We start from the raw sequence: 25,026 nt of genomic DNA, 5'->3' as shown, positions 1-25,026 counted from the left end.
TCCATCCACACACAAAAACACAAACACACACACACACACAGATAGATAGACAGCCAATGCAATAGGGCAGTCAATGTAATCATCCAAAACAAATCAGCTTGCAAAAATCAACTATTTCAAATTCTACCTTTATCATTATTGACCCAAATTCACAATTTGTAGCCAGTGGGCCAAATACTGAAGCGTTAGGGGTCCAATTCAACCTAACGGGGGGGTTTTGTAGCATTTTTACTGTAAGTAGAGAATGCAATGCTTTCATTTATTTCGACAAGGGTGCCGTATAATAACCAGATGCCTGTGATCAAATGCGTGCATGACTGCACTTAACTTTGTTCATTCGCTAACGGATGTCAAAACGGCGTCTCCCATGGCAGCCAATGAGTTAATAGGAATCTTAAAATGCTACAAAAGCAACAGGAGGACATCTGTTAATGCCCTAAACTTAGCAGGAATCGAGAAAAGAAGCATCCTTCAAAATCAATAGGAAATTATCCAAAATTAAGCGTAATTGAACTGCAAGTACCCTAAAATGTAAAAAAATTAAGTGATGCAAAATGAACCCATTGCCCACTATCTTACTTATTTTATACTTATAAGCCCTACATATTCATTTTTTTATAAAACTAATACAATTTTAATTTAAGCTATTTTTCTCAGTAATGGAAAATCATTTAATTAATCATAATTTTTTTCATTGTGAAAGGAAACCATTTTTTTTAATTATGTGCCATATTAAAGTGGAAAACAAAATATTTCTATATATTTTTAGTTTTTACAAATGATTTTTAACTAAAAACAGGAAAAAATGGATTTTAAAAATTGCAATTATTGATTTAAAAGGGGGGAAAATCAGGAAATGTAATATACATCTATACTCATCATTTTAATTTGATCCTAAAACAAAAAGTCAGCAGTCATAATTTACTTTCCCGGGCCACTTAAAATGATGCGGCGGGCCAGATTTGGCCCCCGGACCGCCACTTTGACACCTGTGATCAACAATAATAGATATCCGATCCATTTCGACATAAAGGGACGGTTCGTTCATCTGCCAAATCTTTTCAAAATGGCGGCAAAAGTTAACATTTTGTCAAACTGCTGCGGCGCACTTGGGATCTTAAAGCGCCTTTCCCATTGGACATCTGTGGCCGTCAATGGCCAATCACCAGCAGCCCAAAGGACGAGCACAAATTACGACCGCGTCAAGTGTTTAGCACGATGTGCTTAATTAATTCACTCTGTTTGTATTTACGAGCTGATAAAGTGGGACAAAAGCGCTGACGGCGTTCTCCGTCGATTCCCTCGCCGACTCTTCCATTGTTGGCTTTTTCACCACCACCACCACCACCACCGACGAAAGCCCGCCCTCCAAATTACGTTTGAACGTGACCCGGTCGTGCCGATGGACTTCCTGTAATCCCCCCTACCACCTCCCGCCGTCCCCCGCTGCGCGTAGACGAGGGTGCTCCTCGCCTCCGTGCCCTTGAGCGGTAATTGGTCCGATCCCTCCAGCATCCGACTGGAGGGCGCCGGAATCCGCAGCTCCCCAATCAGCCGGCTGTCAGTCACTCCGCCAGCTAAACTAAAGCCGTGGATGGCTAACAGGCTGAGATTGGGATTTGGAGTTGGACAGGCATAAATCTGGGAGACAAGTTTGTGCTCGGCTAGGTAGTCTGGCTATTACTCCATGGAAGCCCGCGATCCAATTCTGTCTTTGGCGTATTTTCCCGCAAACGTACATAAGTGACAACTTCCACCAGCTCAATGGGCGTCGACTTCAGAAGTATCCTAAACAAATGACTGACGGCTGGCAATTTTCAGGGATAATTCACTTAATGCTGCCTAAATATTGGATTGGATAATTGTATTCATCTCGTATTCGGGATATTTCTTTGTCACAGTAGCAAGAGGGTGAGGGTGGAGAAATAGGAAAGGCTTTTTAGACATGAATAGATAGGCAATAAGTAAGTTAATAAATAAATACATGAAGAAAAAATATATATATATATACACATATATACATACATACCCATACATACACAAGCACATATATACATACGTACACATACATGTACATGCACATATGTATCTATACATACATATATATATAAGCACATATATACATGCATACATACACATACATATATATACGCACAAGTATACATACATACACATACATACACCAACATATATACACGCACAAGTATACATACATACACACACACACATACATATATATATATATATATATATACATATATATATATATATATATATATATATATATATATATATATATATATATATATATATATATATATATATATATATATATATATATATATATACATATCTATATATATATCTATATACATATCTATATACATATCTATATATATATCTATATATATATCTATATATATATCTATATATATATCTATATATATATCTATATATATATATATCTAAATATATATCTATATATATATATATATATCTATATATATATATATATATATATCTATATATATATATATATCTATATATATATATATATCTATATATATATATATATATATATATATATCTATATATATATCTATATATATATATCTATATATATATATCTATCTATATCTATATATCTATATATCTATATATCTATATATCTATATATCTATATATCTATATATCTATATATCTATATATCTATATATCTATATATCTATATATATATATATATATATATATATATATATATATATATATATATATATATATATATATATATATATATATATATATATATATATATATATATATATATATATATATATATATATATATATATATATATATATATATATATATATATATATATATATATATATATATATATATAAGCACATGTATACATACATATACATTGATGTACATCCATGCATACAGTAGGTCTTAACACAGCCATTTAATATAGTCAGATGTTATCTTTATCTTTTGTGAAGTGCTGAGGCCCAGACACCGAGATTGCCTGAAGTGGAAAAATTCCTTCTTTTTCTAAATCGCTTATCCTCACAAGGGTGGCTGGTGCCTATGCCAGACAATCGCAGGTGTTACGTTAAGTTCGTTACGTTAAGTTAAGTGGGAAGTGGTAGGAGGACTCAAATGCGGAGAAGCAATTAAGAACAAGGGTGTGGAGTGCTCGAACAAAAAATTGGAATAACGAAGGCAGCAGTGTCACGAAAATAACAAGGACTTGGAATTAAATAAAACAAACCCTGACATGGAAGACATGTGGAAATGAGAAACTTGGAACCTGACATAGAAATAGTGTAACGCAGACAAGGCAATGCGATCCGACAAACACACAGGGTTTAAATAGACAGTCTGCGGTTGATTACAAAATATTCACACTAGGGAAGGGAAGCTATGAGGGTCACAATAGGCCAAACGCATACAACAATCACACGGACAGCACCCTGTGGTCATTGGCAAAAGAGAAACAGTAAAATATTCTTAAGCTTCTCATTCCCAGTTGTATTGGTTATTCAGACAAAAAAAAAGGTGCATCTTCAGATATCTCTCACCGGCCAACTGCAAAGTCGTTTATTTTACCCCTCCTTATAAAATATGCATGATAATTACTCGGCGTACGTTAAACTGGGCGGCGTCGATCTGCTCTAGCCCGTTTTGTTTGCCCGCTTTGGGTAATGAAGATTTTAATGTTGCGCCAAGGATGTGCCAAATGCCAATGTCTACTTATAAAAGCAACGGCAGACGGTCAAGGTTGCAAATAAAAAGCACGTTTGGTTGCAAACTGCGGCATCCAAGCGCACACATAGTATATTAATACAACTGTTGGCATCCACGCCGTGCAAATTCCACTTTAATCGGCACTCTCAATCAGCACCCGCGTGCCCACGCTGACCTTGCTGGCGGCGCCACGCGTACCCCGGCGCGAGCCGGGCTATCGATCGACGGTGAAAAAGTTCACGCCCGCCGTCGTCCATCACGCCGGAAAAGCCGGTGCCTGACGATAATTCCTTCCAACGGTGATTCATTTGGCCAAATAATGATCCGCGCCGACACAATCATTCCCTTTCCTCTCGGAGACGGGTTTAAAAAGGGAGTAGTGTTAGCTAAAACAGATAAATGGCCTCCTGTGGTAGTAAATAATGGAGCCTTTATCAGAGTGGAGTTGTGACCTGTACTGGACATTCAATGCCGCCAGCTAAATGCCTGGACTGGTTGTTCCGGATTAGATGCATAAACAAGAAAGTGTATACAGTGGTACCTCGACTTACGAGTGGCCCGACGTATACGAGCAATTTGAGATACGAGTCAAATTTCGGGCAAATATTTATTTTGAGATATGAGTCAAGTTTTGATATACGAGCAGACAGCGGATGCAAAATGCTGCTCATAAGAACTCACCGGCCAAACTACAAAAAAGGGGCGACTTATAACCCAAAAACTACAATCATCTGGTTTGCGGAATCCATTTTTCCAAGCAAAAAAGTCACCAAGGGTCCTCCTCCATTGACTTTAACACAATTTCTCCCCCTTTTTTTTAAAGAAATGACATCCTCGCCTGCATGTTGTGCTGCCTTTTATTCCACCACTGGAAGAAGGCATCTCAGCATCTCAGCATCTCCACACCATGCTGAGCGGCATAGCCATTAATATTCAGATTGATCAACATCCTATGATTTATCTCCTCGCCGCTGGGAGCGTTGACACGGCGCACAAGTGGCCGCCCTGTTGTTTGATGAGCACGATAATTATGTCAGCCATATGCCACCTTTTTTTTAAATTTTTTGATTTATTCCTGGACTTTCCAAACGCCCCGATTCGAACCCAACATGGCGTTTTACTGCAGACAAACCGTCATTGACATTCCGTGTTCATTATTTGCTGCTGTTTGCCCCTGCATTTTCAACCCCCCACACATCATCTCAATCCCACCCCACCCACTACCCCTCATCTTCTTCATCTTTTGCCATTCCTTCAGCTCCTGGTAACCCCCTCCCCTCCCCACTCCCTACCCCCCTCCCTGGCTCTCTTGATTATGTGGAGCCAGAATCGGGGAAAGTGTCACTATGGAAACAGGGGCAGAGGCAGCGGAGGGTTGGCTCTTGACGCCAGAGAGGGTGCGCAGAAAGAATAGAATTCACCGGCGGTCATTTGGTCTGAAAATTTGGGAGGTAACAACAGAATTTTATCCCCCACTCAAAGCGCAACTGGGAGGTTTATTTTTACCCGGAGCACTTTGCTAAACCTTAAGTGCCCCACGCCTACTATTTTTTTTATATTTTTTATATATTCCTGCGCTATTTCTTAGCCCATTAGTCGCAGATTGCAACCTCCTTTTGCACTTTATTTGAATTCTACTGATGATTTAGCACTTGATTTTTCTGCCGCACTCGCATTTTAACATTGGGGAGAGAGACAGAGAGAGACGTCCAATTTGTTCCTAAAAAAACAGACTTTAAATTTAGCAATAACTGTTTTAAAGTACATGTGTCAAAGTGGCGGCCCGGGGGCTAAATCTGGCCCATCGTGTCATTTTGTGTGGTCCGGGAATGTAAATCATGAGTGCTGACTTTCTGTTTTAGGATCAAATTAAAATGAAGAGTATTGATGTATATTAGATTTCCTGATTTTCCCTCTTTTAAATCAATAATGGTCATTTTTTAATCCATTTTTCTGTGTTTTTAGCGCAAAAATCATTTTGTAAAATCTAAAAATATATTTTAAAAAAGCTCCAAAAAACATTGTTTTAAATCAATAAAAAACTGTATATTCAGGGCTTTTAATCTAGTTCTTTTAATCCATTTATAAAAAAAATAAAAAAATCTAAATATTATATCTAGAATGGTCTGGCCCACATAACATCGAGTCTGACACCCTTGCTCCAATGTGTTGGGGGGTCCATCAGTGGCACTAAAAGCCAAGTAATGCGTTCAAAATATATTTCCAAAGCCTCAATCAGAAAAATCCTGACATCTATGGGCGTCAATGGAAGATTCTGACTGAAAATCCGGTTCAACGATTGACTTTGTATCATCAAATCCACATTATGTTTGCCAATGAATGCCACTTTTTGGAGAACAATGCGACGCAGAACACGAGTTTTCACGTCAAACGGAGTTAAGCAGAAGGGTGGGGCGTCGGGGAAAAAGAAAAAGAGGGGGTGCCGGGGTTGAGCGAGGGGAGGAGTAAGAAAAAAAAAAAAGAGGAGGAGGAGGAGCGCAATCAGAGCGAGGATTCATAGTGAGACGCCAGCGGAGGCAGCGGCAAAGAGGAGGCGAGGTCGGAGGAAAGCGCCATCCCATCCCGAGCGAGTCCATAAGTTCATCCCAAGTTACGGCAAAGACGTCTACTTCGAGGTATGCCCTTTTCCTTCCTTCAGAATAATAAGCCTAACTGCAAATATCCATTTTACTCGCATTTGCAACAACAAAAAAACAGTTTATATCCATCCAAATGTCAACCAATGACATTTATCATTGTCTTCAATCAACTCGCCGAATGTATTCATTTTGTTTAAATGCGATGATGATCCCTGGGGGTGCCGCAGTCATTAATAGAGCATTGTTGCGGTCTTATTATCTGTCCAGTACTCTCTTCATTAGTACCATTAAGGTCACCATAATGTTATCAGCAATATCGACCCGTCCAAGCGGTTTTTCGCCATCCCTCCTTCCTTCAGTGTTGATTTTTTTTCCCTTCAGTCTTTGCGCCGTCGATAACATTAACACGCCGCGACTATCGAGTGGACTAGCGTATTATATTTTCAGATGTCACCCAACTGGTTTAAGGGTAAAGTCCCAAAAAAAAATGTTCCCCAGGCCTTAATTTGTGAAATCTGTTAAAAATCATCCGGCGTGTAGATGATTGACAGGTGGCGACGGGACGACGTGCTGGCGGCCGGTACCCCTGGCGTGTATTCGTGGGCGGCAAAAGGACCCACGCGCAAAGAAAGTGGACGGAGATCAATGCGAGCAGCTGTTGCGAGTACTTCAAACGGCGGCGTGTTGTCGGCGCCGGCGGGCCCTCGCGCCAGGGAATCAAAGGCTAATGAGACAGTCGACGCGCAAACGCACCCGGCAGACCCGTGAATATTGATGCGTCCTGGGAGTAAGGGTGGAGGATGGATGTCTATAGGGTGGACTGGAAAGTCTGGTTATGTATAGGCGGTCCACTTATCGGTTGCGTGGAGGTCTTAGTTAAGCTGAAGTGAACCGCTTGGTTGCGAACTTTTCGTTGGGAATGTCAATGTGATCTTGAAGAAGTCGGCAATTTGAGTTTTATTTAGACTTTCTAGCATTTTTCGCCATTCTAGAAATGCCGGATAGCTGGATAGTGGATCGGATTGGTAGGCTAAAGGTTCGCATAGAACAAGGGTGTCAGACTTGGGTTGGTTCGTGGGTCGCTTTAACGTCAACTTGATTTCAAGTGGGCCGGACCATTTAAGATATAATATTTAGATTTTTTAAATCTTTATAAATGGATTAAAAGAACTGGATTAAATGCCCTGAATATTCAGTTCTTATAGATCTAAAACAATGTTTATTTTAGCTTTTTTCCTATATTTTTAGATTTTATAAAAGGATTTTTGAGCTAAAAACAGAAAAAATGGGTTAAAAAAGGACAATTATTGATTTAAAAGGGGGGAAATCAGGCAATTTCATAAACATCTATACTCTTCATTTTAAATTGATCCTAAAACAGAAAGTCGGCACTCATGATTTACTTCCCCGGGCCACACAAAATGATACGGCGGACCAGATTTGGCCCCCAGGCCACCACTTTGACACCTGTGCATTAGGCGGAAGGGAAGACCGAAACCGACAGGGCGGGTAGACGGTCTGCCTCCGTCTCGACACGGACTCATAAATCAAGACCGCCTACCATCGGAGGAGGCCTATGGCGCGTTCGCCGGGCCGTGACGAGGAGGCGCGTGGTCCCCGGCAGCTATCGATCGCGCGGGATGAGATCGTCAGGGCGTGCGTTTCGCCCGTCTGAGCGCGCTCAGTCAAGTATCCCGCCACGTCCCGCCCGGGCAGCGTGTTCCTCTCGGGGCGAAATGTTCCGTCTTAATGTCATGTCAGTAGCACCGTCAGCCCCGTCGCGCATCATTTGTTCCCAAAATAAGATGTCGGTCCGTGGAAAGTTATCAGGCCTCGCTCCCCTTACCCCAATGTTACCCATACCCATCAACTTTCACGTTTTTTTTCTAGTATTTTATCGATGTTAGATCGTTTCAAATTGGGGTACGCCGTATAACAACTATTTTTTGGTTAAATCGATCTGGTTTTACCCATTTCGACTCTAATCCGGATCGGGATGGTTACCGAAAACTTTCCACTTTCACCCATCCACCTTTTTACAATATAAATATAGCGTGTCAGCAAGCAATGTACCCAGACAGTCAAGCTGTCAGCGCCATACATCTTGAATTTAGTGCATACAAAAAAGGGACACCTACTGATTGGGCACCTCATCCATTTTGGATGAAACTTTAGACCACACGTGTCAAAGTGGCGGTCCGGGGGCCAAATCTGGCCCGCTGCATCATTTTGTGTGGCCCGGGAAAGTAAATCATGAGTGCCGACTTTCTATTTTAGGATCAAATTAAAATGAAGAGTATAGATGTATATTACATTTCCTTATTTATCCCATTTAAATCAATCATTGTAATTTTTTAATACATTTTTTCTGTGTTTTTAGTTCAAAAATCAATTTGTAAAGTCTAAAAATACATTTTTAAAAAAGATAAAATATTCATTGTTTTAGATCTATAAAAAACTGAATATTCAGGGCTTTTAATCCAGTTCTTTTAATCCATTTATAAAAAAAAAAATCTAAATATTATATCTAAAAATGGTCCAGCCCACATGAAATCAAGTTGACGTTAAAGCGGCCCGCAAACCAACCCGAGTCTGACACCCCAGATTTATTGCATACAATTGGCTGAGGTTGACACGTATAGTTACCCATTCCTTATCTTATCTTAACTCAGCAACCAGTCTAACAGTCTTAACCCATTCTTTAACTACTTCATTTTCTTTCCAGCAACCACATGCCAATTCCCAGATGGCGGACCACCACAAGTCTGTAACAACGACGTGGCTCTGGTAAGCACCGATAGTACGTCGGGGTGCCGTATCACCATCTTCAGGCATTTGCAAATGACTATTTGTAAGGTCACGAGTGTAGAAATGTGCTAATAAATCTACGTTTTGATGCAGATTAACGATCCGGAAGCACTTGTTAGTCACAGTCCATTATCTTCCCCTTGGTGTAATTTTTTAAAAGCGGTTGTAAAATTTTAAACTAGCGTAGTAATGGATTTACAATCATATTTAAAATACTAAAAGGGCAGTTTGAAGTAGAAGGGGGAGGAAAATAAAAGGAAAAAAAAAAAGATAGGAGTTGAATTATTCACTGGCACTCAGTCCATCCTTTTAAAAAGGAAATTGCATCGATGTTTGAGGGGGGAAAAAACATGGCGGTGCTGTCATTTTGTTTTTAAGAGAGACTAAATAGCCGATTTTTTTGACAGTTGGGAAAATTAAGGAGTCCTTGAATTTGATGCTCATGTGATGTGAATTCGCAATAAACCTGCAAATATTGAAATCTCCTGCCTGGCCGCCATTTATTTTTCTGCAATTTCCTTCATGAATACACGATAGACGATGAGAAATACCCATGTAGTAAAAGGCTAAAAAAAAAGAATATTAAGTTTGAGTCGATATTTTTAGGGAACGTCCACTCTTGCTCGTTTTGTGTTTTTTCTGCTTTTCTGTATTAATGATATGATTTGGTGATTCTTAATGAACCCATTTACTTTGATTTGCTTTGTACTTTATGCTTTTGCTTTGTTGTTCTGTCTAATCCAAACTATGGCCTGCGGGCCACATCTGGCCCGCTAGGCTTTTTAATCAGGCCCGCCGACGTTGTCCAAATAATGTTTTTTTGGGGGGGGGGGGGGTTTATCCCCATTTGTTTTTCGTGTTTTACAGCCCCTCTATCTTTTTTTAAATTACATTTTAATATTTCTTAATACATCCCTTTTTACTTTACTTCATACTTTATACTTTTTACTTTAATGATGAGTGCGGAGTATGTTAATACTTTAGTCCTTTTTTTCTGTTTCGGTTTCATATGTACAGTTAACGGATGCACTTTTTTACATGTATCATATCTTGTGCTGACCCGCCCCATCTGTCACATTTTTAAAGTCAATTTAGCCTCCAGTTCGAAAAGTTTGCCCACCCCTGGCTGCGCTAACGTTACGCTACGCTACGAGTAGTCCCGGAGCGTTTTGACACATTTCTTCATCTTGTTTTCCCGAGCCTCATCTGTGAAACTCAAGCGCATTAAAGAGTATAAAATCGCTCACCCACTCCCCCTCCTGGCCTGCCGAAAGAACTTGAAAGCAATTTTCTTTTAATCAAGTAGACTATAAAAGCCCTTCTGACGCCAGTCGACCTTTTTTTTGTTTTTTTTTTTCCTCAGCCCCCAAAGCCCCCTCCTCCCCCCTATTCCCGGCCTCGGCCCGCGATATTGATTTCCCGATGAGCGTTTTTTTTCTAAAATACCGGCAAGCAACATAATGAGAATTTTCTTTGGCTTATTGCTCTCTCACAAGACAAGAAAATGAAGGCGGCCCGTATTAAAAGACGGCCCCTTTTCTTTCCGAAATTAGATTCCATTTGCCGAGAGTTAATTTTTTTCTGCGTTTGCAGGAAACCCGACTACTGCGGCGAGCACCGGTTCGAAACCTTGTCATCGGAATCAGTTAAGTATTGTTTATTATTCACGCCCAATGTCGCCCAGAAAAGCTAATATTTGTTCAAAACGAGGGATTTTTTTCAGGGTAAAACCCAGCAAATCTCAATCAAACTCCATTGGAAGCCAAGAGAAAAATATCACCGTGCAAAATATTCTTATAGCTCACTGGTGTCAAAGTGGCGGCCCGGGGGCCAAATCTGGCCCGCCGCATCATTTTGTGTGGCCCAGGAAAGTAAATCATGAGTGCTGACTTTCTGTTTTAGGATCAAATTAAAACAAAAAGTATAGATGTATACTAAATTTCCTGATTTTCCCACTTTTAAATCAATAATTGTCATTTTTCAATCAATTTTTTTCTGTTTTAGTTCAAAAATCTTTTTGTAAAATCTAAAAATGTATAGAAATATTTAGTTTTCCACTTTAATATGGCACATGTGGCACACTTATGATTAAATAAATGATTTTCCATTACTAAGAAAAAAAGCTTAAATTAAATTTGTCTTAGATCTATAAAAAATGAATATATTTGAAAAAAAAAGCTAAAATAAATACTGTTTTAGATCTAAAAAAAAAAAAAACGGAATATTCAGGGCTTTTAATCCAGTTCTTAAAAATCCATTTATGTAAAAAAAAACTAAATATTCCATCTAAAATATTTGAAAAAATAGCCTTCACTGATATTTAAATGATGTCTAATTCATCCTAACATTGTAACCAAGCACCATTACGTGTCAGAAGACCCCCCAAGCGAGCAAGGTGGGCTTGGAGAAAAGTATCTAAAGTCCGTAAAATGATGGATGGTAGTTTAGATGAGCCATTATAGAGTGCGAGTGGCATTTGACATCTCAGTTGTGACAAGACAAACGATCTTTTACGCTATTTATTATGTTTCATAGCGAGAGCCTCTCGCTTCTGTATTCATGACGTCGTAAATCTGAGGCTTCCGTTCGATACTTGTACGGCTAGGAAAAACATGCATTTATTATTTATTTAGGTGCTGTGTCCTAAAAGGTCATACGTACTTGCAATGTGTGTATTTTGCTGGAAGCCACAGTCGGGATTTAGGGGGACATCTTTTCTATGAATTTTAAAGCGCTACAAAGTCAAATATTGGAGAATCTCCACCATCGGAAAAGCTGGAGGCTAAATGCGAAAAGGAAATCATGTAAACAAATATGTGGATAGAAAAGCTTGAGCAAAAAAGGGACTCCTAGAAAAGCTAATATTTGTTTGAAAAGAGGGATTTTTTTTTCTTAGTAAAACCCAGGCAATCTCCATTGGAAGCTAAAAGAAAAATATCATTGTGCAAAATATTCCTCTACCTTACATGTGTTAAAGTGGCGGCCAGGGGGCCAAATCTGGGCCACCGAATCATCTTGTGTGGCCTGGAAAAGTAAATCATGAGTGCCGACTTTCTATTTTAGGATCAAATTAGTATGAAGAGTATAGATGTATATTACATTTCCGGATTAGCCCCCCTTTTAAATCAATTGTCATTTTTTAATCTATTTTTCTGTGTTTTTAGTTCAAAAATTATTTTGTAAAATCTATAAATATATTTCAAAAAAGCTAAAATAATCATTGTTTAAGATCTATAAAAAACTGAATATTAATCCAGTTCTTCTAATCCATTTATAAAAAAAAAAAGGTTTGGATGAAACTTTAGACCACCTGTGTCAAAGTGGCGGCCCGGGGGCCAAATCTGGCCCGCCCCATCATTTTGTGTGGCCTGGAAAAGTAAATCATGAGTGCCAACTTTCTACTTTAGGATCAAATTAGTATGAAGAGTATAGATGTATATTAAATTTCCTGATTTTCCCCCCTTTCAAATGAATAATTGTCATTTTTAATCATTTTTTCTGTATTTTTAGTTCAAAAATCATTTTGCAAAATTTAAAAATATATTAAAAATAAAAGCTAAAATAATCATTGTTATAGATCTATACAATACGGAATATTCAGGGCTTTTAATCCAGGTCTTTTAATCCATTTATAAATAAATAAAAATCTAATTATATCTAAAATGCTAACCCCTTGTTCTAGCTGATATCAACGGGGGCCGCGGAAAGGAAAACGTATCTCTCCGCCATTTTTCCTTTCCTAATGAAACCCGGCAAAAGAAACACAAAGCACTTAAGGCGGGCGGTGAAGAAAGAGAGCAAAATATCTTTTAAATTGGCTGTCAGACTACAAGCAAAGTCATTCTAACAAACGCTAAATCTATTCGACCGCCGTGGAAAGCTCAGTCAAAGCCAATAAAAATGGCATATTTGTTTAGCCAATGCCTTTTTTTCTTTAAAAAAACATGCATTTCCACCTTTCTTTGGTGTTTTCCTGCGCTATCGGCAATCTTTCGACTCCCTGCGGCTTGGGCTATTTCCTGAAACTGGCGAATTGAGATGATTCATGTTGCCGTATCATTTCAAGAAGCACCAAAAGGCCATTTGTTGCTTCTGACATTTACGGAATTTTTGTTGTTGGTTGGACGGATGAAAGAAAAAAAACTTTGGAATAAAATGATGACACTGGAATGGCGAGGGTTAATGGAGTCGTACGGATCATGGCGCCCAGTTCTTGTGTTTTGACAGCGGCTTAATGATTTGCTCAGGTTGCGTCAGGGACTGTTGACCGAGGAGGACACCTTTCTGTCCGTGTTAATGAGATGGCTCCCCGACGTCTATGGGTCGCGGCCATATTTAGAGGATGCGCTTCGTTGCGCCTGGCCGCGTCGCGTAGCTCATTTGCATGACGTTCAGACTAGCTTTCTCCCCTCGCGGTTCCAGAGCGGCGCTGTCAAATACATGGGGTTGTCCTGACTGACTTTGTAGCTCATTCATACTATACATATACAATTGAATCCTATTTTCATTGCCATAGTAGTCACATTTATCTCCAAAATATTATGACTAAATCGAGGGTAGGGCTTATATGCGCATAAATTAGTTTTGAATGCACGAAAACTGCAAGGTGACAAAGACAAAACACCATAACGCAAGACTGTCCGATATGGTAATTCATAAAAAAATAAACTGCATCTTGCATACTATACATTCAAAATTAAATCCTTATTTCTTTGCCACAATGGCCATATTTGTGGCTCAAAAAAATATGACTAAATTGAGGGTAGGGCTTATATGCGCACAAATTAGACTTGAATGCACAAAAACTGCAAGGTGACAAAGACCAAACACTATAACGCAAGACTGACCGATATGGTCATTCATGAAAAAATAAACCGTGTCTTGCATAAAACATGGGAAAAAAACTAAACTCGACGAAAATACTTCCGGGTTGTCTTGCTCACGTGACTTCCTTTTTGAATTTGTTACGTGCATGCAACAAGCTTTAGGAATTACCATCCAGCAATCGATTTATACACACAGAAAAACCACAGACGATCATTTTTGTACTCCTATTAAAACCATGAATATGGAGGTGAAAATTGTGAATCTGGGGGCGGCTTATACGAGAGAAATCGTCCAAGTCAATGAATTTAAGGTCATTTTAAGAGTGCGGCTTATACGCGGGGCGGCTTACACGTGAGAAATCGTCAAATTCAATAATTTTAAGGTCATTTTAAGGGTGCGGCTTATATGTGGAGGCGGCTAATATGCGGGAAAATATGTTTAAGGTGCGTCTTATACATGGAGGCGGCTAATATGTGAGAAAATACAATAAATTCCCCTTTTTTTGTGCCAAAAAGAACCAATCCGACCCAAATGAGATTTAGTTGGCATCCATAACGATTTTGCCACCCCCGCTCCAGAGTGATCAACAGGCTTTTCTCCTCACTTTATGTCGCACATGTTAATTAAAGCCTCTAATTAGCTAACTAGAAGGCTGCATTAAATCAGAGATGGAATGGCAAATGGTTGCCTGCATTAGCATAATAGTGTTTTTGAAGCGTAAAGATTCGGGCATTAGGGAGGCCAGCCAGTGCTGAAAGAAACTTTTTTTTTTTTTTTACCCGCGTCTGGGTACCAAAGGGTTGACGTCTCCGGCTAGGTTGAGGGGGCCGAAGCGCTAATGAGGCTCTCTCTCCCCTCCGATGGAGAAACAACAAAGGAAGTGTGGCGTCCCCCTCAGGTGTTCCTGAGCTCGCCAGAGCGGAACTGAACTGAACGCCGGAGCCATGAGTGACTTTGGTAATCAGGAATGGTCGCGGGAGGAAGTTGCTCATGATTACGTGTGCCCTTCCTTAACGCGTGCTGGGATTTTCATCAAACGCTTTCCAGAATCCTAGTAAATTTAACGCTAGAAGGTTAGCAACGAGTCCTACTTAGACCCTCTGACATTGTGATGTCATTAAGTGAATCGGGGGGCACGGGGGGCAACGGAAGGAATGTACTTTCTACCCCCGCTCCCTGTCGTCTTCGGTTTCTCATCAAAACTCTAAGGGCGACCTCTCCTAATTCCATTTCTTATTGCGATTTTCAAATTCATCCAATGTCAAAAATGCCAAGAAAAAAAAACTCCTTGTTTCCATGGTAACGCATTGCCATGGTAAACAATAAGGAAGTAAATGTACGACTTTTAGAGTGCAGTTATCTCCATGTTTTGACCATCCACAAATACGACTTGATCCTGTTTCAATCCTATTCTATACCACAAGATGATTTTTGTTTGTCACTTTGGAAAAAAACTCATCAAAATGGACATTAAAGTACATTTTGATCAACTTATTTCAGCACTAAAGTAGACCTGTTTTATGATTGGACAACATATGGCCTAAATTGTATGATTTAACCTTAATCTACCTAACGCCTGAGTCAGTAAAATGATATTTTGACACATCACACATAACTTACAGCCTAACAAGTTGGTCACCTAACTGTAAAACAACACTAAAACCATCTGAAACCATTTATAAGCAAGCTCTGAAAATATTGGACAGAAAGCTAAAAACGCACCACCACAGTCAGATATTTAAAAAAAAAAAACAGCAATGCCTAAACTGTAACAGTACAGTTAAATATACAGATGCCAACTTAGATTACAAAGTACACAAAGCTCCTCCACTACAGGATTTTGTACAAAAAAAAACAACTAAATTGCGACCCCAAAGCTGTCTAAAACTGTATGTGTATTGTCTCGTACGTGTACTGGTTTATCTTCAACCTACACAAAAGGACAAAAAATAAGGTGCTTTGGCTAATTTAGCACTAATTTTCAAGGCAACTACACAGTCACCTCTAGAGCCAGCCCTTCTTAATGTGATTAATTACATATACAGCATATAACATACAAATAACTATAATTAGGTGCGAGACATAATTAAAGATCTTTTTTGTCATATTTAGAATCCTTTATTAAGCAAGTTTGGACTAAAGCTAGTTTAGATTGAGTTGGATTTATTGAAAAATGCACTACACATTAATGAACATATTTATATTCTATGTAATGTATGTACTGCGAAAATCTCCCTTCCAAGCGCAAAAAGGCGAACTTAAACGAGTTTGAGTAGATAGCTCTAAATTTCTTTGGGATTGGCCTGTTTTTTTGGGTTGTCACCATTGGTTTAATTCCCAATGGACTCGGCCTATCGTGTCACAGATCAAGATTTGCCATCATCCATTCGCATTTGCCATCAAACAATACTGATGCACTTTTCACCATCCTTACACGGGCAAACTAGCTTTCCTCGGGTGAATTATTCAGGGCGAAGATGTCATCCATAGGGAAGAGCTAACGGTCGGGGGGTTGGGGGGAGGGGGGGTCGGATGATAACCGAGAGTGTTGTCATCTAAGTTATTATGGCGGCAGGCTGATATACCATAATGCTAAAGATTCCCAGCCGGGCCTGGAAAGTGCTCCAGGCATGAAAATCCATTAAAAGGCAGTCGAGGAAGGAAAAGGGGGAAAAATGATGTAAAGAGGAAGAGTGAAATTATCACTCGGTCCGCACCAGGACTCTTTTTTAATTTGATAAATCCCCTTCCATTTTCAGTCACATCATTTCAATTTTTATAGACCGTCGCTGGGCATATGAGAACATGCCATTTTATTCCGCGGGCCACAGATCAAATTATATGCAATGATTTCCTAGTGGCGTGTAAGAAAAAATATATCTTTCATGCTTTTAAGTGGGAGAGAAAACAAGAAAATGGAAATGGCCAAATGGAAAAATTTTTAAAAAAAATAAAAAAGGCACGAGGCATGGTCATAAATGTCATTATGTCAGTTTGACCTTTGGTGACCTTTGGTGAGATTTGTTGAGAGGGAAAGTTGGGCTAAGTTTTTTTAGACTGTTGATTGAGAAATAGCGCGATTCTTCGAGTGGATGTCGACATGGATGACCGCTGTGTTCTAGTTTTGTATCGACTTTTTTTTTTTTTTTGTCTAGTGTGAAGTCGGATGGTTAAAAAAATAAAAGAGTTGGGGCGTTTAGGGTTTTTGGATAGAAGACAAGCAGTGGCTTTAAATGGGTTGGATGTCTAGATGTGATTTTTTTTTATTGTTTTATAGTGGAAAGATGGAAAGAGTGTATTGGCTGTTTGGGAAGAACAAATTGATAGCTTTGCTGGTTAAAAAACACTGCTAGCTGAAAATCGGATTGAAAACCAGGTCATCGATATCTAAAATCTAAAGCATGTGTCAAAGTGGCGGCCCAGGGGCCAAATCTGGCCCGCCGCATCATTTTGTGTGGCCCGGGGAAAGTAAATCATGAGTGCCGACTTTCTGTTTTAGGATCAAATTAAAATGAAAAGTATAGATGTATATTAGATTTCCTGATTTTACCCCTTTTAAATCAATGAGTGGAATTTTTTAATCAATTTTTCTGTGTTTTTAGTTCAAAAATCATTTTGTAAAATCTAAAAATATATTTTAAAAAAAGCTAAAATAAACATTGTTTTCGATCTATAAAAAACTGAATATTCAGGGCTTCGGATCCGTTATTTTAATCCATTTATTTTTATATATTTATTTTAAATCTTAATATTATATCTTAAATAGTCCAGCCCACATAAAATCGAGTTGACGTTAACACAGCCCGCGAACCAACCCGAGTCTGACACCCCTGATCTTAACTCATTGTCATCATAGATATGTAAACAGGAATCAAAGTATTCCAACATCTCGATTTCCACACCAACCTTACATCGAGAAAAGTTGTCGAAAAGTCCGCGGTCCCCGAACCACTTCCCATTCACAAAAATCAACATGGCAATTTTAGGACTTTTTATCCCAAGAGGACTCTCAATCTTTGAATAATTCAGGATAATAAGGACATGACATCATCTAATACTCCAATCCAAATCTCAAAACATTCCAATAGGCCCTTCTTCTTCCTCATTTTTCTAAATCTAACCTCCCTCCCACAATAGCACATCTTTACCTTTACCAATGGCGACATCTTCCCTTTAAAAAAGCCTACATTTTAACCTAACATGGTTCCTCCTCATCTACTGAACTCACCACTGAGGGTTTTTTCCCTTTTCAAGTACGACTCCCTTTAAGACGGACGATGACAACATCCCAACGCAAATATGACGACTACACACACACACACACACACGGACACACAACCTGTGCAGCCTTGATTGAGTGTAAGTGTCTACGTTGGCGGTCAAGGTCAGCTGATAATGGGAGAGATTGAGGACAGGGTGAGGCGGCGACGGGGGGGTTCGCCAGCCGTCTCAGGTAATGAGATTTACGACCCTGAGCTCTCACCGCCAGCGCCCCCCTCCCCCTCCTCATCCCCATCCGCCGGCTAACATGATTTATAGATCTAATAGACGTCACAGCTCCCGCCTAAGATAGAGGCTTCACATTATCGCGGAGGCAAAGTCACGGCTTGGACAGAAGAATACATGACAACTTTAGCAAGATGTCAACGGGCGTGTGCTTATGCACCCCGAGTGTGCGTTAGGGAGGTCTCAATCTTCTCATTTAAAATGAACATAATGAAGTCATTCTCATCAAGATTTTATCAACAGGAATCAAATCAACCACAAGTGTCAAAGTGGCGGCTAAGGGGCCAAATTTGGCCTGTCGCATTATTTTGTGTGGCCAGGGAAAGTCAATCATGAGTGCAGACTTTCTGTTTTAGGATCATATTAAAATGAAGAGTATAGATGTATATTAAATTTCCTTATTTTCTCCCTTTTAAATCAATCATTGTCATTTTTTAATCCATTTTTTCTGTGTTTTTAGTTCAAATTTTATTTTGTAAAATGTAAAAATATATTTTAAAAAAAAGTTAAAATAAACATTGTTTTAGATCTAGAAAAAAACGGAGTATTCGGGGCTTTTAATCCAGTTCTTTGAATCCATTTATAGATAAAAACATCTAAATATTATATCTAAAATAGTCCAGCCCACGTGAAATCAAGTTGACATTAAAGCGGCCCGCGAACCAACCCGACTCTGACACCCTTGAAATAAACCCTCACAAAACCCTCCTCCAACTCAAATTTTCACTGACCTTTATCGCCAAAAGTTGCCATCTTCAAACCCCGAAAAACCTCATGAAGCTCCATCACAGGATCCGCTTTCTCATTGGTCAAACTTCCCAAATTCCCTTCATCAAAAAGGTGAAATCAAATGACCTAAGAAGCAAGAAACAATTCAAAATATAAATGAAAAACCCTCCACACAAATCCCCAACAAAACACAATACAGCACCCCACAACAAAAACACGATTACCCACCCTCCCCACCCAAAATAAAACAGCATCCAATAGAACCAACTCTTAAACCAACGCCATTGTTCCACGTAAGATGGCGGACGACCAATTGCCAAAAGAGCCAGCAAAAACAAGTCAGCCGATTCCGGCAGTCCGATCTTGTATTTGCTGATGCTTCTACCGCCAAAAAAAACCCCAAAAACAACAATATGGTGCGGGCCAGATTGCCTCCCAATAGATGGAGTGTTAATATTTGCACTAGGCCTTCTGTACGTGTTGAAAAATAGAGTAGATTGGATTTCCAGCACATGCTTTTGCACACATAAACGCCTCCAATCCCTCCTCAGTTGTTTGCTTTTACGCTGCCTCCCCCTTCTCTGCTTATTTTGAGAATTAAACCAATAAGCCCCCCCGCTAAGATAAAGCCTAGCGGTTATTGATGTGCAGCCTTCTTATTGTCTGGAGTTTGTTCTGCTTCTATTTTGCCGTCGGGCCGCCACGCCGTCACGATCCACGGCGTGACGGTGGTAGTGGTGGTGGGCTCGGCGCCACTACGAGCAGCTGTGGGATTCCGGGCGAGAACATGCCTTGGAAAATCATATTTATGCCATGATATGTATTTTATTTTTTATTTTTTTCATCCATTTTTCAGTCATTGGGACAATTTGCCAGTGGCTTTTTTCATTTTGAATGCCATTCTTCGTGCAGATCAACCTTAATCTACCTAAAGCCTGAGTCAGTAAAATGATTACGCATCAAAATGGACATTAAAGTACACTTTGATCAACTTATTTCACCACGACAGTAGATATGTTTTATGTTTGAGGCGCAGTGTCTATTTTGGAGAAAATGTAAGATTTTTAAGTGCGCCTTATAGTGGTGAAAATACGGCAATTGCTATTGACTACCAGGTATGAAGCACTCAGTACACAGTCACCTCTAGAGCCAGCCATTGTTGATGTTTTGGATTTTTTTTGTATAAAATCTTGCAGTGGGGGAGGAGCTATACGATGGAAGATTTTGTAAACTAAGATGGCATCTGCATATTTAACAGTATAGTTTCAGTTCAGGCGTTTGTGTTTTTTTAATATCCGACAGTGGTGGTTTTTCGTTTTTGGTTTCCTTTTTTTTCCATATATAAGGCGCACTGGATTATAAGGCGCACCGTCTATTTTGGAGAAAATTTAAGACTTTTAAGTGCGCCTTATAGTCGTGAAAATATGGTAATCAATGTCAATTGGAAGATTGACTTTTGTCAATCGTCCGCAAGTGAACACCATCGAGCTGCACTACCGGCTGTTTATTTCTTTTTTTTAAATTCTTACACAGTGTCCTTAAACGCTCCCGTTTTGTTCCGACACGTTGCCAGGGGGAGCTTAAAATGGCTGCCCAAAGTTAACGCTCTGGATCTCGACCAAACTCGGCAGACGGCGGCCGAGCGTGCGGTCGGATGGTTGCGTTGGAAATGCGGCAGCTTGTTAGGCTGGAAATGGATTAGCGAGCGGCACAATGGGAGTCTTAGGCGTGTCTGCCGTGTTGCGTTAAAGCCTCGCCTGGGTCGCCCTGGCGGCTAGACTCATTTCTACCCAGCGGTGCGTGCAGAAGTCGGCGTGCTGGCACGGGGGGCTTTTCTAATTGCCGTGGCTTTTTCCCGCATCCATCGCACAACTGAATTAACCCGCAGCGCCTGGCAATTGTTTGTCAATCGTGGCCAATGCTAGAATTATTTTCGCACCGTTATGGTTGCCTCCAGAGATATTTGGCCCTTTTTTTTTCTTTACAGCGAGCAGGTTGCGCGGACCCCCAGAGGCCCCGACTTGACATTTAAAAGCGACGGAAATAGTTTGAGAAAAGCTTCAGCTCAAGGTTGCCGTAGCCGATCGGGTGTTCTCGTATATATGTAGCGACTCGGTCGTGTTTCTTTGCCGATTTGGGCGGACGATTTACTGCATAAGGTACAGGTGTCAAAGTGGCGGCCCGGGGGCCAAATCTGGCCTGCCGCATCACTTTGTGTGGCCCGGCAAAGTAAGAGGAGTGGCGACTTTATGTTTAAGATCAAAGTCGAATGAAAAGTATAGATGTATATTACTTTTCTTTATTTCTTCCCTTTTAAATCAATAATTATAATTTTTTTAACATTTTTTTTCTGTTTTTAGTTCAAAAATTCTTTTGTGAAATCTAAACGTGTTTAAAAAAAGCTCAAATAAACATCATTTTAGATCTAAAAAAAACCCTGAATATTCAGGGCTTTGAATCCAGTTATTTTAATCCATTTATTTAAAAAAAATCTATATATTATATCAAAAATGGTCCGGCCCACATTAAATCTAGTTGACGTTAATGCGGCCCACGAACCAACCGGAGTCTGACACCCTTGGCATACGGTAAAAACGTAAAAAGCTGCTCACGGTGATGTTCTTTAAGTGCCCTTGACAATTTTGTGGTAGAAACATTGTAATGGCTTCTTGTCAAGTCAATGGATTTTTTTTTCCAATGAAGTGGTCAAAATAAACCACAAAACACAATTTTAATCATATTTTGCTTATATTCAGCGAACATTATGTTAGCAAAGGCAGGCTTTTTTATCAGAATGATGATGACTTTCACACTAAAAATCCATCTATTCCTCCTCAATCATATTCCAACTCATCACACTATAAAAACAACAAGTCTACACGACTGTTATCCAGCAAGTGATGCACCCTCAATACATTATCCAGCTTCCAATATCCAAAGCTTGACCTAAATAGTTTCAATTATGATCAGTGTGCGTTTGAATCATGTTTTGGACAAGAACCTGTCATTCTATTGTAAAAACTGTCGAGATTTGAACATTGATTATTAGCTGTAGTGTCCTATTTTCAAGCCAAACCCAAGATTCCCTTTTTAAAAATGTTTTTTTTCGGCTTCAGAGAAGGGATAAGCGTCACAGGCAGAATGATGTCTCGCCTAGCTTTTTGAAGAAGACACGGTCTTCCCTCTAAACACCCGTCCATCCGTCTATCCGTCCATCCGTCCTTTATCTACAACCTGTTTGGCGCAGGGACATCGCAGGCGGCTCACCTTGGACCGGCCGCCACGCTGTCGCAAGGCTGCGGCGAGTAGATAAGCAGCCACGACGGGGGCTTCAATCTTTGCGACATTTGACACGTCGCAGTTGGAAAAACACAAGTCTAAAAAAGCAAATTAATGATGTTTGAATCCTATTAAGCGGCTTAGACTCAGGCTCTTTTGCATTGTTCATTCCAGCTCAATGTCACGCCGCCGCCGCCGTCGTGGCGGCTTACCGGGACACTCCAATGCGGCCTAATCGTATTATTAACACCTTTTGCTCTTCCCGCTACGACGGCTTAAAGCGTCGGCCGTGACAAAAGCCTTATCGGGCGCCCTCGTACCGCGCAGTCTGTAGGTAAACGGCGCCTATTTGTGCCGCCTCTGTTGGCGTTGGGAATGAGCCAAAAGGGAAGCAAACATTTGAATGACACCCGAGACAAGAAACAAAAAATTGTATTCCATGTTTATACGCCTGAATAAGTCCTCAACAAGCATATTCAGACATTTTATTTTTGTCTCAGGTGACTTTTGTGCAGAAAGTAACCGAACGTGCGTGACGCCTTTCCAGTCGTGCGAAAGCGCCGAATTAAGATTGACGTGCCCCGAATGCCCTTTTGCTGGGAACAAATAGATTATGGAGAATCACGTTCTGACCCGTTAGAGCACAGGTGTCAAAGTGGCGGTCCGGGGGCCAAATGTGGTCCGCCGCATCATTTTGTGCGGCCCGAGAAAGTAAATCATGTGCCGACTTTCTTTTTTAGGATCAAATTACGATGAAGAGTATAGAGGTATATTAGATTTCCCGATTTTCCCCCTTTTGAATTAATAATTGTCATTTTTTTAATCATTTTTTCTGTTTTTAGTACAAAAATCATTTTGTAAAATCAAAAAATATATATATATAAATAAAAAGATTAAATAAACATTGTTTTAGATCTATAAAAATGAATATTCAGGGATTTTAATCCAGTTCTTTAAATCCATTTATAAAAAACAATCTAAATATTATATCTATAATGGAACGAGTTGACGTTAACGCGGCTCGTGAACCAACCCGAGTCTGACACCCCTGCTTTTACCCTTTAAAACAGCACAGTGGTGGCAACTCCCTCTTTGTAATGTCTCTGCGAGCACTGGGCGGAGCATTGCATTTAATCATGTATTTTTTTCCCCATGTTTTTTGGAATGCTCGCATTTTCAAGTCTGTCTCTCGTGTTGACTAAAGCAGAGACTGTAGTGTTTATATCAAACAAAAGATGTCTACAAGACGTTAAAGCGGCCCGCGAACCAACCCGAGTCAGACACCCTTGCGTTTTCGCCCCTCCCCCCCACGCCACCCGTCTCACCCACGCCTGCGGAGATTGATTTTTTTGGGGAGTGTTTGCGAGGAGATGACAGAAAGATGAATTTATTCTTCGCCTGTCACGCTATCAGCCACGCTGTTTAAATATTCATTTCTCACCCCACCGATATTATCCCCACAGCTCGACGTCCCATCGTCCTCACGCGTATTTTACCAGGATTGCAACCCCCGCCCCTTTCGTTGCATTGTCTCCTCTTTGACGGGCTTGTCGTGTTTACGTGTCCACATGTCGGCTTGAAGGCGATTTAATAAAAGAGGCGTCTCGACGAAAAGCGGGTTTACCGGAGATTGAAGACTAATGAAATAAAAACGCGGGGAAGGCCGTCGGGCAGGTCACGTCCGTCTGCCGTGCACTTATCGGGTGGGGATTTTTTCTGCCGGTGTCACTCGTGGTCGGAAACCTTCGAGGGGGGGCCCCAGGGAAAAAAAAAAAAGAGGACGTCGGGTTGGTGACAGGGCTATCTGCGTCTGACAGCCCAAAAAGCCGGACAGATAAGGAAGGCGGCGTGGATACCACCGGACACACACACACATATGTGAAGGAACATTGGCTTTGCATTAACAAATGACCTATTGCTGTCCGGCTGGCGCATATTGGGGGCTCGCCGGGTGCCTGTCTGGCAGCCGGCGAGCCTTCCCATTAGTTGTGGTGCAGTGTGCAAAGTGAGGAGCGCTGGGGCGAGAGACATCAATTTGCTTCCTCTAATGCGCTCGCTGCCCCCACAAGACATATTGATTATTTCTTCCCCGCAAAGCGACAAATAGCAATTTCGGGGCTATAATGGAGATAGATGGTTGGTTTATAAGAAGCCCCCGAAGAAAAAGTTGTAGAAGGGGGAGGTGAGAGCTTCCTTCACGTCAACCCGCCCTTTTTTTTACGGAATGCATTTGTCCTTCTGGTTGGGTTTTCATTTTTACATGTCTTTTTTTCTGTCCGTGAGTAAATAAATGAAGCGGAGGGGTAGTCAATGCGAATGAATGGCGGGTTGGTTCGCGGGTTGCATTAATGTCAACTCAATTTTATGTGGACCGGACTATTTTATATATAATATTTAGATTTATTCTTAATAAATTGATTAAAAGAACTGCAATAAAAACCCTGAATATTCAGCTTTTGATAGATTTAAAACAATGTTTAATTTAACTTTATATATATTTTTTTAGATTTTACACAGATTTTAG

At 40.1% G+C, this 25,026-nt stretch overlaps 1 protein-coding gene across 1 annotated transcript in view; it reads left to right on the top strand.

Annotated features, from left to right (window-relative positions):
- LOC144181588 (uncharacterized) overlaps window positions 1-25,026 on the top strand; it is a 44,001-nt gene that overhangs the window by 1,522 nt on the left and 17,453 nt on the right. Inside the window, exons 2-5 of the mRNA XM_077710166.1 lie at window positions 3,908-4,026; window positions 6,208-6,389; window positions 9,079-9,140; window positions 10,755-10,806. Coding sequence (XP_077566292.1) covers window positions 3,908-4,026; window positions 6,208-6,389; window positions 9,079-9,140; window positions 10,755-10,806 — 415 coding nt within the window. The remainder of the gene's footprint in view (window positions 1-3,907; window positions 4,027-6,207; window positions 6,390-9,078; window positions 9,141-10,754; window positions 10,807-25,026) is intronic.

The sequence above is a fragment of the Stigmatopora nigra genome, chromosome 23 (assembly GCF_051989575.1).
Source record: "Stigmatopora nigra isolate UIUO_SnigA chromosome 23, RoL_Snig_1.1, whole genome shotgun sequence".
Taxonomy (NCBI): domain Eukaryota; kingdom Metazoa; phylum Chordata; class Actinopteri; order Syngnathiformes; family Syngnathidae; genus Stigmatopora; species Stigmatopora nigra.
The sequence above is the reverse complement of the archived record's forward strand: the minus strand, read 5'-3'. Positions and strand labels throughout refer to the sequence as shown.